General features: G+C 54.2%; 1 protein-coding gene and 1 non-coding gene across 2 annotated transcripts in view; both read left to right on the top strand.

The window, feature by feature from the left end:
* The window catches only part of SREBF2 (sterol regulatory element binding transcription factor 2), a 54541-nt gene that overhangs the window by 31299 nt on the left and 7507 nt on the right, over positions 1-15735 (top strand). Inside the window, exons 8-15 of the mRNA XM_031463348.2 lie at positions 201-393; positions 875-1056; positions 3233-3509; positions 6143-6312; positions 10570-10738; positions 12074-12191; positions 13013-13122; positions 14269-14401. Of these exons, the coding sequence (XP_031319208.2) occupies positions 201-393; positions 875-1056; positions 3233-3509; positions 6143-6312; positions 10570-10738; positions 12074-12191; positions 13013-13122; positions 14269-14401 (1352 nt within the window). The remainder of the gene's footprint in view (positions 1-200; positions 394-874; positions 1057-3232; positions 3510-6142; positions 6313-10569; positions 10739-12073; positions 12192-13012; positions 13123-14268; positions 14402-15735) is intronic.
* Positions 8689-8762, top strand: TRNAV-AAC (transfer RNA valine (anticodon AAC)). Its single transcript has one exon. It is a non-coding gene; the product is annotated as a tRNA-Val (tRNA).

The raw sequence follows: 15735 nt of genomic DNA, 5'->3' as shown, positions 1-15735 counted from the left end.
GTGGCAGGAGGGCCAGAGCCCCGGTGTCTGAGCAGCAGTGGGAGTGTCGTGGGCTTCTTAGTTCCCGCCTGGCTTTATTCCCCTCCAGCTTGGTAGTCTTGGATTTAAATTTCACGGTCTGACTCTGATGTATATACAAGTAAAATGCTGCCAAGACCTACGCAGTATTCATCCTCACCTCGCGGCTCCCTGTTTTGAAGGTCAAAGATGAGCCAGACTCTCCCCCAGTAGCGCTGGGCATGGTGGACCGCTCGCGCATCCTGCTGTGCGTCCTCACCTTCCTGTGCCTCTCCTTTAACCCCCTGACTGCCCTGCTGCAGTGGGGAGGGGCCCACGACTCGGACCAGCACCCACATGCAGGCTCCAGCCGCAGCATGCTGTCGCTCGAGTCAGGTAGGTGGAGGGCCCCTTGTGTTGTCCCCCCCCGGAAGGGCCCTGTGTGTGGTCCCTCAGCTTGTCCACCAGGTCCTGGAGGGCCTTTGTAGTGGGCCCCCACCTGCTTGCTTCTGATGGGACTGGCATAAGTCACATTTGGGAAGTAACAGGGCAAACCCAAGCTCAGTCAGAAAGAGCAAAACAAATCAGCATCCTGCACTGCTGTAACTGGGAGGGGCTTGGGGGTGTTGTGTTTGGAGGAGGTTGTGGTATCCCAGATTTGCCTATAGTGTGGATTAGGGTGTGTGTATTACTTCTACCCTAAGCACTTAGATGAAGCCACCTTCACGTCCGCCCTTTCTTCGGAAAGTGAGGTAGGAGGCTCTTTGCGATCACAGTGCTGCTGTCACAGGGCTGTGTCAGTCAGGTGCCCTGCCGTCGCCCAGGGCTGCGTTGGGAGGCCCTCCCTCCTGGGCTCAGCGGAGACGCTCCTCCCTAGGTTCTGGGGGCTGGTTTGACTGGATGATGCCAACGCTGCTCCTGTGGCTGGTGAATGGTGTGATCGTCCTGAGCGTCTTTGTGAAACTGCTGGTCCACGGGGAGCCAGTGATCCGGCCACATTCGCGCTCCTCAGTCACCTTCTGGAGGCACCGGAAGCAGGCAGACCTGGACCTCGCCAGGGTGGGTTCTGCTGCCGCCTTTCCCCTTCCTCCCCCGGGCTTGGCCCGCAGCTCAGCCACTTGTATCCAAGACCCCGTGTATAGAGATACCCCAGGGGCGGCAGAGGAGAGGGCGCCTCTGTGGAAATAGTTCCAGGGACACAGGGGCTCTGTAATGTGACAGGAGAGGGCTGAAGTGCTGTGAGAGTTTGGGGCAGAAGAGACGAGTGTTGACTGAAGGAATCCGGGGCGTGAGCAGAGTGGTCAGGGGCCGGAAGGACCCTGCAGGCAGAGAGGAGGGCATGAGTAGGTGGGCTGCTTGGGGACTGGCAAGTTGATGGGTGTCGAGTGGAGGGCATGTTGGGGATGAGAGCTAAGGCTGTGGTGCAGCTCGGGCCTGAGCTGAGAGATGCTTGACTAGCAACTGATTTGGGGCTTTCCCCCCAGTTCTCTGGAGAACCAGGAACGTTTTTGAGCAGGAAAATTAGCTGAAAGTTTTCTTTTGAAATCAACAAAAGAGTTTATGGGAAGGATTCTGGGGCATCTCCCAGCAGTGCAAGAAGATTTGGCATCCACGTCTCAGGAGGGACGAGAACCAGGACACCCCGCAGCAGCAGGCGGCCGCGGGCCTGCCCGCCCCTCCTGCAGGCTGCGGTGCCCACAAGGCAGAATCTGACCGACCAGCCTGTCAGTGGAACTGCCAGCTGTGTCCGCGGCTGCGTCTCCTCTACTGGAATATAGATGTGCTTGCTGGGGGCCTGCCCCTTAAACAGGACCCTGTTCCTGAGAAAAGCATCCCAAGGTGTATACCCTAGAGGCAGGTTCAGGTCTGTGTTTTACGAATGTCATTCTGGATGGCTGTGTGAAGGGTGGGTTAGAGGAGGGAAACACAAAACGCACGGGAGCAAGTAAGGGGACTCAGAATTGACCGGGTAAGAGGTGGCAAAGACCTGGAATTGAAAGAAAAGATGAACTGAAGAAATATTTCAGATGTGTTATGGAGGGAAAGTGACAGTGACAATGACAGTGACTCAAAGATGGGGGAGGCTGGAAGCCATGGTGGGCTCTGTCTAACCGTGTTGCTTGGAAGTACGGTAATAGGACCCGGTAGGAAGAAGTTCTCGACCAGGAGGCAGGCTGCGGGGGCTGAGGCAGGTCGGGACAGAGTGTGTTGGAAGATGTGCGTCTGCTGGGAGATGGTGCTTGGGGAGACAGTGCTTGGGTTGGTGAGTTGGAAGAGGTAAAAGGCAAAGCCTGAGCCTTGGAAGCAGCCAACCTTCGTGGGAAAGACGGAGACAAGGAGCCAGGGGACGCAGGGTGCAACCCACCTCCTTCAGAATCTGTAAACAAAGGTGCTTCTCCTGGCTGGAAATACGGCACCGCTGCTTTAGAGAGTGTCATTCTCAGAGCATTGTCTTCACTTTCCTTTGTAGTGAGCCCCTTTTCTGTAATGGTGCAGGCAGGAATGTGCAGGGAGCACACCCACTGCAGGACAGGGGAAAGGAGAAGATTGTTCGCTTCAGTTTCTCAAGACCGTGTAGCCTCTAATAATGAGAAGGGTCTTCAATACAGGGCAGTAGTATCTCCATTAGACCTTCTCCAGTGGCAGAGAGTTGTTCATCCAGATCCTTGGTTAGAGCAGTTTAGCTGTGTATTTGCTGAAAACCATGGCTCTTGAACTTCAGACATCAGGATCACCTGCAGGGCCCGACCCCTGTGGTTCTGATTCAGTAGGTCAGGGGAGGGGAGGGGTGAGACACTCAGAATTTGCATTTCTAACAAGCTCCCAGGGGCTGATGCCACTGGTCTCCAGGGAGCACACTTTGAGAACTTGGAAGCCCAAAAGATCACACGGTTCGTCATCTAAGTCCATGTTACAGCTAATGTATAAAAGCTGCTGTGGGAAATTCTGAATGCCATTTGCTCAAAGATAGAACACAGAACAATCCCAATTTAGTGAAAAGACTGGGAGGAAATATATCAAAATGTCGGCAGTCCTTCTTTCTGAGGGATAAGATTGCAGGTGATTTTCTTTTCACGTTTTGTAGCTTTCTGCATTTTCCCAGATTTTCTTCAGTGAGCATGTATTATAGTCTGATAACCTGGAGGGGTGAAGAGAAAGTAAGAGTTTGTATTGAAGCAAAACAAAAAGGCCACAGCAAGGCAAGCGAATATTACACCTTCTTGCCACTTGCCAGGGGGATTTTGCGGCTGCCGCTGCCAACCTGCAGACCTGCCTGTCAGTGCTGGGCCGGGCCCTGCCCACCTCCCGCCTGGACCTGGCCTGCAGCCTCTCCTGGAACGTGATCCGCTACAGCCTGCAGAAGCTGCGTCTGGTGCGCTGGCTGCTCAAGAAGGTCTTCCAGCATCGGCGGGCCACCCCGGCCACCGCGGCAGGCTTCGAGGATGAAGCGAAGACCAGCGCCCGGGATGCAGCCCTGGCCTATCACAGGCTGCACCAGCTGCACATCACAGGTGAGGGGTGGCCACCACTGCCTGGGTTGCCTCCAAGTGTCTCGTGCCATGTCTCCACCCGGGCTTGCTTCGCTAATTTACTGCTCCAGTTGAAAGAGGTCTGCTTTACACTGCTCTTTTAGGATGGGTAGACAAACCTTCCACCCACAGCCATGGCTGTAAAGATGATTCATTTCTGTAGTCCGTCAATTTAAGACATACATTTTTTCATGTTAACATCTCTGCACTTGGCTGTGTCTTCTACACAATGAATGTCATGGTTGAGTTGGCAGTGTTTCTCCCTTGGTGGTACTTAAATTAATGGTGAAACTTAAAATTGATGGCATCTTAGATTCAATGAAATATGATTGTTTATTTCCTTCAACAAACTCCTGCTCCAATAGAGAAGCAGACAGATCAGCAAGTGAATTACAGTTCAGCGAGGCAGAGGTAGCAGAAGGATTGAGTCTCAGTTGGGAGGGAAGGGGTCCTTGTTGGGGAGGGCTTCAGAAAGGGCTTTCTGGAAAGTCCTGGCTTGGCATGGAAGGATGAGTAGCGTTCACCAGCTCTGCAGAAGCGAATGTGCCTTCCAGGCAGAGGGATGTTCTGCAGGAGGAGCCCCACCTGGGTGACTCTTAAGACGTCAGTAGTCCTCAAGTGGGCTGCGCACGGGGAGAGTGATGGAGGCAGCATGGTGGAGAGGACGTCATCAGATCCGTGCTTCTGAGGTTGAGAAGGTTCACCCTGACGGCAGGCAGAGTGGATCGAGAGGACTGAGACTTAGCTTCAGGGAGGCCAGGTAGGAGCTAAGGCAGGTGCCAAGAGGGTAGGCAGACAGAAGGTGGGACCGACAGGGCCTGGGGACTCATTGGATGTGAAGGGTGAGGAAAGGAGCCAGTAAGATGGTTCCCTGGTTTCTTGCTCGAGAGTTTGGGTGAACAAGTGTCACCACCAACAAAGGTGAGGAGAACAGGAGGAAGAGCAGTTTTCCAGGGAGGAGGTGAGAAGTTCCACTTGGGACACTTGCCCGTGAGACACCGACGGGAAATATTCAGTGGCGGGGGGCCCTGCTGGATCTGTAGTCCAAGGAAAGGAGCTGGGTTTGGCCTGCAGGAGAGAATGAAGACTAGGGGAGCTGATGAGAGGCTTATGGTGAAAGGGCCCCTTGAGGGCATCCAGAAGAAGACCCTCACAGAAAGGGCAGGCCAAGGACAGGCAGTCAGGGGGAGGCTGCCTGAGGGGGAGCAGATGGAGGGTCAGGAGAAGACAAGAGGCTTGGTGTAGGGGGAGCAAAGTCAGAGAGGATTTGAGAAAAGAGGCTGGTAAGATGAGGACCAGAAAGCAGCAGTGGGACGATGTAACCAGAAGGTGACAGAAGGCCCTGGAGGCTGAGGGACCTTGAGATCAGAGGTGGGGCAGTACCAGGCCCCAGGGGTGGAGGAGCGGATGGGAGAAGAGACACTGGGGCCAGCTGTGGGGATTGAACACGTGGGGTCTTGGTAGAGTTCCAGCAGAGGGGCCCTGCCTGCAGATCTCCCTGCTTCCCTGTCCCATCAGTGTGTCTGTGGAGGGTAAACAAGCTCCATCCCTGGTCTCTGATCAGGAGGCTGCTTCAGGTTCAGGAGAATTTCAGCTGGGGTGGTTCACATCACCCTTCCCCCCCGTTCACTGGGCACTGTGTGGGCCTGGCCCTGAGCAAGGCACTGAGAGGACAGAGGTGACTACAACATGGTCCCCACCCTGCCCTCCCTCCCACTAAAGGAGAAAGCTCGGTGGTGCTTCCGAGGGAAACTGACACCTAACATCTGTGCAGAATGAGATCTGGGGGTTGACAAAAGACCAGAGGCTGGGGGGCAAGGAGCGGGAGGCCTGGCTGGGCCTCCTTCTGGACCTATGACATGGAGCCATCCATAGGCTCAGTCTCCGCCCTCCAGCAGAGTGAGGGGACTGCCCATCAGCAGAGTGAGGGAGGGTGCCCTGGCCACCTCCCGGCCCTGTAGTGAGGACCAAAGCAAGCAGCAGTGTGAAAGCCTCAGAGGCTCGATGGGCCGCCGTTCCTGAGCAAGGGCACTTTGGCCCCTGACTTCAGGTCACCAGAGGTGAGCTGTGCAGCCCTCACAGATGGTGAGGCCTCTCTGGGCCTTCACCCCCTCACCCAACATGTGTCCGGCCGACATCACTCAGTTTTGTTACTTCCCTCCCTCAAAAGGGTCTGTGCTTATATATTGTGGGGTCTTGTTGAATGAAAATAAATTCACATCAGTTTTTTTCTGTTAGTTCCTCTCTTGTGACGATAAACTGTATTAGCAGGATGTGGCCATGCTGTTGACACCATTTTGGAAAATGTTGCAGTGCGCGCCTCTGAGTCATGTCCATTGACCTGCAGTGATAACCACCCCCATGTGCACAGGGCTGGGGCTATTTGCCAGGGGCTTGATGTGCATTTTCTTTTGTCCCTAACAACCTGTGAGGTATAAAGGAGCACACAGCTACTACATCGCAGAGCCTGGCACCCTGTCTGGGACTGTCAGGTCACAGAGTTCACATACTTTCTTCTGCAGTTCTGCTGTTGCTCTGATTGTGCTCAAGAAAGCAGGAAGAAGCTTGGGTTGAGGGAATCTGTCAGCGTTAGTTGTCCACTTCTGCCACCACAGGCAAGCTTCCTGCGGGATCCGCCTGTTCCGATGTACACATGGCTCTGTGCGCTGTGAACCTGGCCGAGTGTGCCGAGGAGAAGATCCCGCCAAGCACGCTGGTTGAGATCCACCTCACCGCCGCCATGGGGCTGCAGACGCGGTGCGGAGGCCGGCTGGGCTTCCTGGCGGTGAGTGTCCTCAGTTCCCTCTGTGAACCTTCACTGGGTGCCCTTCCCAGCCAGCTTGATCCATGATGCAAAAACTGATGTGGGCCTTGCCCTTGGGGGCTGACCACCTGGAGGGGTAGACCTTCATGCCACAAATACTTACGGGAGTGAACAAAACAGACTGAAATTCCTCCCTTATGGCCCTTACAAGCATAAGCAAGGTATTCTAGTGCCCTTGGCGTAAGAAGATGGAGTCAGTGGTACAGAGTGAGCTGTACTCAGGAGTTAATATGTGACTCTTCTTGGAATCTTCGGGTTGTGTCTCCTTCTTTTATTCACTCCAAAGGTATTTTATTTTGTACCTTGTGTTGATCGTGGCACTGTGGGCCCAGAAATGGAAAACAGTGTATGTCTTGCAAGGAGCTCAGGTCAGACCACCCTGGGTGGGAACTGGGGTTACAGGTGCCTCCAGTGTTCCTGGCCCAGGGCCAGCCTCAGGAGCTCACGGTTGGGTAATTCAGTCCTTGTTACCAACTAGTTCACAGCATCTGCTGACCTCAGGCTCTCTTTTACTCCAGCAGACACAGGCATGTTCTGTTCAGCGCCTGCTTTGGGTAGGCTGCCGAATACATCAGCTGTGTTCAGAGTAGAATGACCACATCTCCCCGTTCGTTTCCTTCTTAGCACTGAGAGCTGAGAATGAGCAATTACATGCCCTGTGGTGACACTGATAATGTTTCTTGAAGTGTGTCACCATAATCTGGGTGACAAAGGCCAGGGTAGAGCCCAGTGTACTTTCTGTGTCTCAGCCCTGTTTCTGAAACCCTGGATAAGACGTTCATTCAGCAGATATTACTGAGTCCCTGTGCTGGGTCAGGCACTTCCCAGAGGAAATGAAGCGGTGAGCAGGACATTTGCCCTGCCCAGGGGGAGCACGGAGTCGGGCAGGGAATCCGGACAAGGACCGGGCCTTCGGGGCAGTAGGATGAGCATGAGGATGGGGCTCCTGACCCCTTAAGGGTAGTCAAGGTGTGCTTTCTGGGCAAAGTGAGTCCAGGCTGAGAGCAGGAGGCGTTGGTCAGGCTGCTCCCGTGTTCCGTTTGTTTGTCCTACTGCTCTGCGCCAGTGTCATCACATCTGTCACTTTTCTGCCCCTAAAAAGTATTTTGAAGGCATTAATTAGATCAAAATACAACATACATAGAGAAAAACGCACACATTTTAACAGCTTGATGAATTTTCACAAAGTGAACTTTCCCACGTAACAACCACCCAGATCCAGAAGTAGAACGCTCCCACTGTCCGCCGGAAGCCTTCCCAGGCCTTCACCCACGCTCTCCCCCACAGAGGTAACCATTATTCTCAATTCTGTCACCGTAGTTTAATCTATCTGCTGTTTGTTGTTCCTGTAAACTTTTTATTGAAGCACAATATACATGTAGAAAAGTACACAAACTATAAATACACAGGTCGGTGACTTTACAAAATAAACACACCCTTATAACCACCAGACAGATCAAGAAATGACCAAGACCCCAGAAGCCTCCCTTGGGCCCCCTTGCAGTCGATACACTGCCCCTCCCCTCAAGCCCTCCAGCCGGTATATTCAGCCTCCCGATGACCTCTGATGTTTTGCCGCAGTAAACTTTACATAAGGAGAGTCGTACAGCACGTCTGTGTATGCCTGGCCACTTGCACTCAGTGTCGTGTAAGGTTCATAAGGCTGTTGCATGTAGTTACAGGTTGCCCCTCTCCTTGCTTTATGTATTCCACTGAATGACTTGATGCTTATAAGTGAACCTTTGAGTTGCTTCCTGGTTGTGATGATCATGAACAGCACTGCTAGATGGCGTTCATTCTCAGTGTGCAGTTTGTGTGGTGTCTGACTCATGCTGAGCAATGCTGTATTTCCCAAAATGTAACATCCAGTGGTACCCTTGGGAGTTCACTGTGGTGCTTTGGGGTGCCTTGGAAGACAGTTTGAGAACCACAGGGTCAGACTGGCATGGGAGGACTTAACCTGGAGTTGGAACCGGCCCAGGGGTACAGGGTGGCCCTCGGGATCAGACAGTTCTGAGTCTCCTGCCACAGCTGCTCAGTTCAGCAGTTAGCAGGTGAGTTATCAGGAAGGCGGCTCCTAGGCCCCAGCTCAAGTGAATTCTGGTGTCTATGAAATTTACAAAAATGATCATAGGGTGATAATGCCAAGAAAATTAAAAGAGCAACGGAAGTTATTTTCTCATTTCCCTTCTAGAAGCCATCCTGTGGGTGACTATGCTAGGATTTAAATTTCTTATTAATTCAGACCACTAAACTCAAGCTCCCCCACCCACTGAGATGTATTATAACCAAGGTTTTTCTTTTCTAAGAATTAAGCTTAAAAATGTGTCTTAGTGGGGAAGGGTATAGCTCAGTGGTAGAGCTCTTGCTTAACATGCACGAGGTCCTGGGTTCAATCCCCAGTACCTCTGTTAAAATAAATTTACCTAATCACCTCCCCAAAAAAAGTCTATTTAAAAAAACATATTTTAACTTAATGATTTTCTAAATGGCTTCTCTGGATTCCTCTTGCAGTATCACCAAACCCAGCTTTGTTTCTGCTTCTGTTGGTGACATTTGGGCCCTTCTTAGGGACCTGTGGCCCTCGGTTTTGCCTGGAGCTGACCTCAAGTTCTCTTGCTTACCAGGCGTGTTGCTCTCAGGAGAGAGTTGGGGGTGACTGTTAGCCGGTTCTCAGACTTCAGAGGGCCTGGAATTGCCACCACCCCACCCCCAACCTCCATCCCCTGCAAGCTCCTCAGCTGCTGAGCTCTGACCGTGCAGTTACAAGCTCACATTCTGTGAAGGCTTTGTTGAGAGTCAGGAGAAGTCATAGGATTCTCTCTGTTCGCTCTCCAGTCCCCTTTTTTAAGTATGGGGGGTCAGCAAAGGGGAGGAAAGCCAATTAGTGCTGCCAGCCCTGTGATTAGAGGTTTAAGTGAAACGCGCCCCACCTGGTCCTGTAAATGCTCTGATAACGTTAGGGTGTGGCTACAGAGCAGTCCACCTGGGTTCTTCTCTTTTGGATTCAGGCACTAGTCTCCAGATTCCCCCAAGAGAGGCAGTCTTCTTGGTCCATGTTGCTCGGGTGGCGCTTTGGCAGTGCTGTTTCTGACCCTGGCATTCAGGTCTTGTGAAGCCATTGCGTTAGCTGATGGCTACTTACAGCCCAGTAAAGGTCAGAACCGTCAGACGGAACCAGACAAGAGGGCAGCTGCCCTCCCTGTGGAGGCAAGGGCTGAAGTGTGAAGGCTGAGGCCCACTGCCTGGCCCAGCGGCCCCTTCTCAGGGCATCCTGAGCTCCTGTATCTAGTGCTTCTGTCTCCCTCCATCCTTCTTGGCTGAGCGTCTCACTCAGATTGGCCTGTATCGGGGCGGGGGTTATGTGTTGGAAATCATGGGTTTTAGAGTAAAGATATCCTTACTCAAAAAATGGCACAATTCCTGAAAACATGGATAGGCAGCATTGTCCCTGCAATTCTTCCTCCTGGGGCCCTGGCGCAATGTTACCCTGTGGGCGGAAGAGGGGCCCGGGAGACTGGGAGTCTTCCTCGCTAGGCCAGTGTTCACGTCAGGAGCTTGTCCAGGGATGGCCTGGGGGTCTCTTTAGGGGGCTGGACGAAGCCCGCGCAGGGCCAGCCTTGGAGGGAAGGGCATCGGGCACGGGTCCTGGACCAGCCTCAGGGATGCCCTTTTACTCTAGTGCTTTCTAGCGTGAGAGTGATAGTAAATAACACTAACACCTGCTGTGTGCCTGTCCTGAACTTACACTCAAAGGTAAAGGAGATGAAAATTAGTCAAAACAGAATACAGTTTTGCCTAAAAATACTCTAAAAGATATGTAATTAAAATGACAGATGAGAATATGTCCCAGGATCCAGGGGGCTGCTGGCTGGGGTGCCGCTGCATTGGCAGGGGTGGGGGCCTGTGAGAGCCTCCCTTAGCTCTGCAGGTTGAATACTAGCCTGGCCAAAACAAGGTCCCCATCAGTTAGGCCAACCCAGCAGGACAAGATGCAGCAGGGCCTCCATGAGTGCCTTGAGGCCCCACTGCCCCTCCTGCTGGGGCTTGTACCTGGTCACTGAGCCTGGCAGGCCCTGGATTCAGTGGTGACATTTACTTCCAGGTAAGTGAGGGCCCCAGCCCGCCTCCACCATGGTGGTGCTTTCTGATGGCCTCAGGAGGCTGTAGCCAGCATCCTGCCACCCTGGCGTCACCGTGGTCCTTGTCCTTCCACAGAGCTACTTCCTCAGTCGAGCCCAGAGCCTGTGTGGCCCCGAGCGCAGCGCTGTTCCCGACTCGTTGCGCTGGCTCTGCCACCCACTGGGCCAGAAGTTCTTCATGGAGCGGAGCTGGTCGGTGAAGTCAGCTGCCAAGGAGAGTCTGTACTGTGCCCAGAGGAACCCAGGTGAGGACACCTTCGCAGCCATGAGAGCCGCCGGTACTGCAGGCCCTGTGCTGCGGACACGTGGAGACACGGGCTGCCTCAGTCTTGCTCTCCCTGAAGCTCAGGGAGGTCACGGGCCTGGTCAGCAGCTAAGCCGGGTTTGCAGCTCGCCTGTCTCTGACATTCCAGCCCCATGGTCCTGACACCAGTCACACTGCCACACGTTACTAAATTGTGACTGAGCACCAGCTGTAATCTTGCCCTTGTTCTGGGCGCTTTGGAGACTCAGAAGATGTGTGGAGTTGCAATTTGCTGGCTCCACTCTCCCGCTCCCACTGGAAAGCAGACAGACATAGACGGAGCAGTTAGGGAACAACAGGCGACAGACGGTCATCAAGTGCTCAGAGTGGTGGCGGGGACAGGGCTCCAGGCATCGGGAGGAGATGCCGGCTCTCTGTCGCTGGTGTTTGACAGTGATTGGAGTCGACTCGCCCAGTCTCGGAGCGGGAGAGCCTGGTCGGGTTGACTCAGACTCGAGCAGCCAGTGGCTTTCTGCACTTTTCCTCTCTGAGCTGGGGGTCTGGGGAGAGTCAGGCGTGTTCTGTAGGTACAGGGGTGTGTGTCAGACCCTTTGTAGGGGGAGGTCTCTGTCATGGACTGCCCCTGGCTCTCACCTCTTGCAGGCTCTTGTCTCCAGAATGTTCATAAGCATCCTGCTTCTCCATCCTTGTCAAATTGAAACCCACACTTCTGTGGCGTGTCAGGGGAGGAAGGGGCTGGTGACGCCCTGCTCTGGGCCTGCCAATAGGGGAAATTGTCCGTGACAGTCAGCTGTCACAAGCATCATTTAATCAGTTCAGCCAGACTGTCGCTGGCCACGTGTCCCATGAGAAGGCTGTGGTAAGCAGGAGCAGGGTCTTCCTAATCATGTCAGGCAGCAGCTGGGTCCTTGTCTCTGCTGGCTGTCCTCCTGAGCCACAAGAGGTGGCCCCTGAGACTTGGGGAAGCATCCACCTTCCCATCTTCTGTTTTCTGACAAGGCTTGTGGCCACCATCTTCCAGCTCCCAACCCTGAATGGAAGAAGTGAGTATTGTGCCAAGAGACACGGCACCCCTCACCCACCCCCACCGGCGCTAGTCCAGGGCCGCGTAGCATCGGACTTGACCACCTTCCCACCACACCCCCACTTTCTGACCATGTTAACAAGAAGTTCGGGGTTTGAGAAGGAGGTTTGAGCCCATTCCGAGGGGACAGGTTCCTTGGGCACCCCTCCCACCCACTGTTTTCTCTGTGGGACAAAATGAGCTCCTGAGGGAGACCCACTCACCCCGCCTCCGGGCCTTGCTCTTCTCCAGCGGACCCCATCGCCCAGGTGCACCAGGCCTTCTGCAAGAACCTGCTGGAGCGAGCTGTGGAGTCCTTGGTGAAACCTCAGGCCAAGAAGAAAGCCGGAGACCAGGAAGAAGAGAGCTGGTAACGACCCCAGGATGGGCCCCTGCCTTGGGCCATCTGCCCGGGAAGCCCAGGGAACAGTGCCTAGTGTGGGGTCTGCAGGGAAACCCAGTGATTCTTCGCATTTATTTCTCGAGCCTGGCAGCCCCACGAGAGCCCTTTATGAACGCTGACGTGGCCTCTTTGCCCTTTACTCCCAGACCAAGTATGTCATGTTCCCCGCTTTTCTCCTTTTTACCCACCCTTCACCAAGTGGAGTCCATTCTTGCAGCACGTCAGGGATTTGAGTCGTTTGCTCTGCGGGTGGGAGGGGCGGCCCGCTGAAGGGGGGAATGGAGCGTGGAGGGTGTGGCAGAAAGCAGACACCTCTGCCCAGACATCCTGGGGACCCAGACCAGTACTGAGTGTCAGGCGATTCTTATTCTTAGTGTGAGCACAGTCTTTCCTTCACAGAGGAAGACCTGAGAGGCAGACAGATGCCAGTGTCACTCTCGTTCAAGGCCCAGGTCCTGACTGGAGTGCACCTGAGTGAAGAGGGGAGGGCAGATCTGCCTGGGAGATCAGACAACTTCCAGGAGGAGATGACAGTTGAATTGGGTCTTGAAGGGTGAGGGATGAAAGAGAAAAGCTGGCTCTCCCAGCAGAGGGAAGAGTGTCAGGAAGGCCTGAGGAGAGTGTGAAGGGGGTGGGGGGTGCAGGGGGAGAGCTCAGGGTGTGCCTGGCATAGTGTGGGAGAAGGGGCCAAAATGTGCCCTGAGTCTTCGAACTGGAGAACAGCCAGGCCGTGCGTGTGGTCCTTGTGTACATTTTGATGTATGTGAGACCCTTTCTTTTCTTTCTAGTGAATTCTCCAGTGCTCTGGAGTACCTGAAATTGCTGAATTCCTTTGTGGACTCTGTGGGGATTGTGACCCCACCTTTCTCCAGCAGCTCCGTGCTCAAGTCAGCACTTGGTAAGCATCTCGCCGGGGGCGCCACAGGCTCAGGTTGCTTGATTCAGGCCCTCACAGCCCCTTTGTCCCAGGGGTTCAGGGTTATGCATGTACATTCTAGAATCTTCTCTGTACCTAAGGTGTGTATCTACAGCCCCCGTGTAGCCCTGACCCACCAGCTCCCCGCTGCTGGGCAGCATTTTGGGGGTAGGAAATAATGATTCTCCTAAAAGAGAGATGGTGAGCGAATATCTGTCCTCCCTGGGCCCTGGCTGGGGGGCCAGGTCAGGAATTCTCCCAGATGCCTGGAATGGGCAGCAAGTGGCCCGGGCAGCGGGGCTTGCTGGGGACTCAGCTTTAGTACACAGTGGTTCCGGGCTGCTCTTGTGTCTGACCCTCTCTACTGAAGAGGCCTTTCATCTGGCGTCTCTGCTGCTCCAGCTGCCCATTGCCTTGGGTGACACAGCATAGCCCGCCGGCTGAATTGGCTCTGGGACATTCTTTGCTTCTGTCTCTGAAGTGCCATCAGGGTGATGGCACATGAGCTGCCACCTCCCGGGCTTCTAAGGTTGCCGAGGGAGGGGTGTCGAGCTCCCTTCTGGCCCCTCTCCCGACGAGGGGAAGGATCCCAGAGAAGCAGCTGCCCTGTCGTGACCACTGACCTCATGGCCTGCCTTTATTTCAGAGTTCAGAAAAGAATGTGCTGTTTGGCCTTTTATATGTCCATTCACTGAGCCTCAGAGAGGAAAAACTAAAAAGATTCTAACATGAGCCTGTTACTGCAAATATTTTGGAAACAACGTTTTTTACAACTATGGGGAGCTGAGGTTGCTTCCAGCTTTTTACTTAAAAATAGCACCACGGTGAACGTCTTCGTTGAACTTTTGTCTCTATTTAGGCCCATTTCTTTGTGATGGATTGCCAAAAATGGAATTACTATGTTAATGGGCGTGAACATTTTTAAGGCTCTTAATGCAAAATACCAAGTGCGTTCTAAGGTTGTGCTGGTCGATGCTCCACCGGGATCACGTTGGCGGGGGCAGCCCACAGGCCCCAGCCCGCCACCAGGAGGGAGAGGTGACACCCTGTGCGTAGGAACCAGGTCCAGTGCGCCAGGTTCTGGTTTCGGTGGGTGCCGGAGCAGTGTTTGGTTCTATTTGCCTCTAGGCCCAGACGTTGTCTGTCGCTGGTGGACATCGGCGATCACCATGGCCATCAGCTGGCTCCAGGGAGACGACGTGGCTGTGCGTGCTCACTTAACCGAAGTAGAGCGTGTCCCCAAGGCCCTGGAGGTGACAGAGTGCGTAGCCCTCCTTGACCACTTGCTTCTCTCCAGGGGAATCCCAAACGCGGCTGTGCCGAGCCTGCTTGTCCGGGTTCGTGGAAGGAGCAGGTCTGGGTGGCTGTCAGGGTGAAGGGTCTGTCTGGCAGCCCGGGGGCTACACAGATGGAGAGAGAAAGCGAGACACAGGAACATGGCCCCGCAGAGGAACCTAACCCCGCAAGCACGTCCGTCTGTGTGTGTCACCCCGGCAGCTGTCCGCGCTGCTTCCGGAGCCTCCCCCCTTCTCCGCAGAGCCACAGGCTGGATCCCAGCCTCTTCAGAAGCTCATGGTGGAGCCAGGCAGTGTGGTGATGGCTCGCAGCCAGTGCTAGCTTGTGAGGGCCTGAGGACCCTTCCCTCGTGTGCCAGCCTTGTATCCAGTTTCCTCTCCACCGCCGTCAGCCCTGTCACTGAGGAGGCCCTTAGCACAAGGCATCGCCAGAGAGCTTTAGACGTTCCTCCCTGGGGGCTCATGCCTGCTTCTTGGGGGCACGTGGCCTGTAGTGATGGGCAGCCAGCGACATCCTGGCTGCTTCTGACTGGACCTGAGTGTCCCTGACATCATCTGCCATTTGAGAGAAACTGTAAAATGCTCCAAGGCAGAAAGGCCTCACCAGGGCTTTCCTCAGAGCCAAGGCTGTCGCATTTCCAGTCAACCAGACCCTTAACCAGGAGGGCAGGAGGGAGCTGAGAAAATCAGGTCTAGGCAGGTTTCCTAAGGTCTGTCTGACTCCAATTTCATTTAAATAACCCATTTTTAAGCATCCTGACCAGTGAGTGCCCACCCTATGTGTGTGGTCTCCCAGCTAACGCATCTGAGGAAACAGGCCCAGTGAGTAAATTGTCTAAAGTCACCTCATTTCTAAAAACAGAGCCGTAGCGTGCAGCCCAGACCCTCAGCAGGCCTTTCTTCCACCTGAACTCAGCCACTCTGGGGACCTTTGCTCTTTAGGGATAATGCTGCTGTGGGACCGCCCTCCCCATTCTCTCCCCAGTCTGCTCTGTGAAACGAGACTAAGTTTCTCAAGAGAGCCGAACGCCTGGCTTCTGGGGGAATGGCCCCTTAGCAGGTGCAAATAATGGGGCCAGTACTGCATGTCACCACAGGAGCAGCAAGTGATATTATTGGCTACTCTACAGATGAGGAAACTGAGGCACAGGTTGTTTGAATGACTGCCTTAGGTGGCTTCTCAGTGGCGGCCCTGGTGGTTGAGCCCGGGTCTCTGATCCCTTCCTCTCGGCCGCGTGTCACATTCTGGGGTCACCTGCACCCCTTACATGATTTCATCCATTCAGTGAATACTTAGTGC

This window comes from Camelus dromedarius, chromosome 11 (assembly GCF_036321535.1).
Source record: "Camelus dromedarius isolate mCamDro1 chromosome 11, mCamDro1.pat, whole genome shotgun sequence".
NCBI classification, from domain to species: domain Eukaryota; kingdom Metazoa; phylum Chordata; class Mammalia; order Artiodactyla; family Camelidae; genus Camelus; species Camelus dromedarius.
Note: the sequence above shows the minus strand (reverse complement) of the source record. Positions and strands in the feature narration are given on the sequence as shown.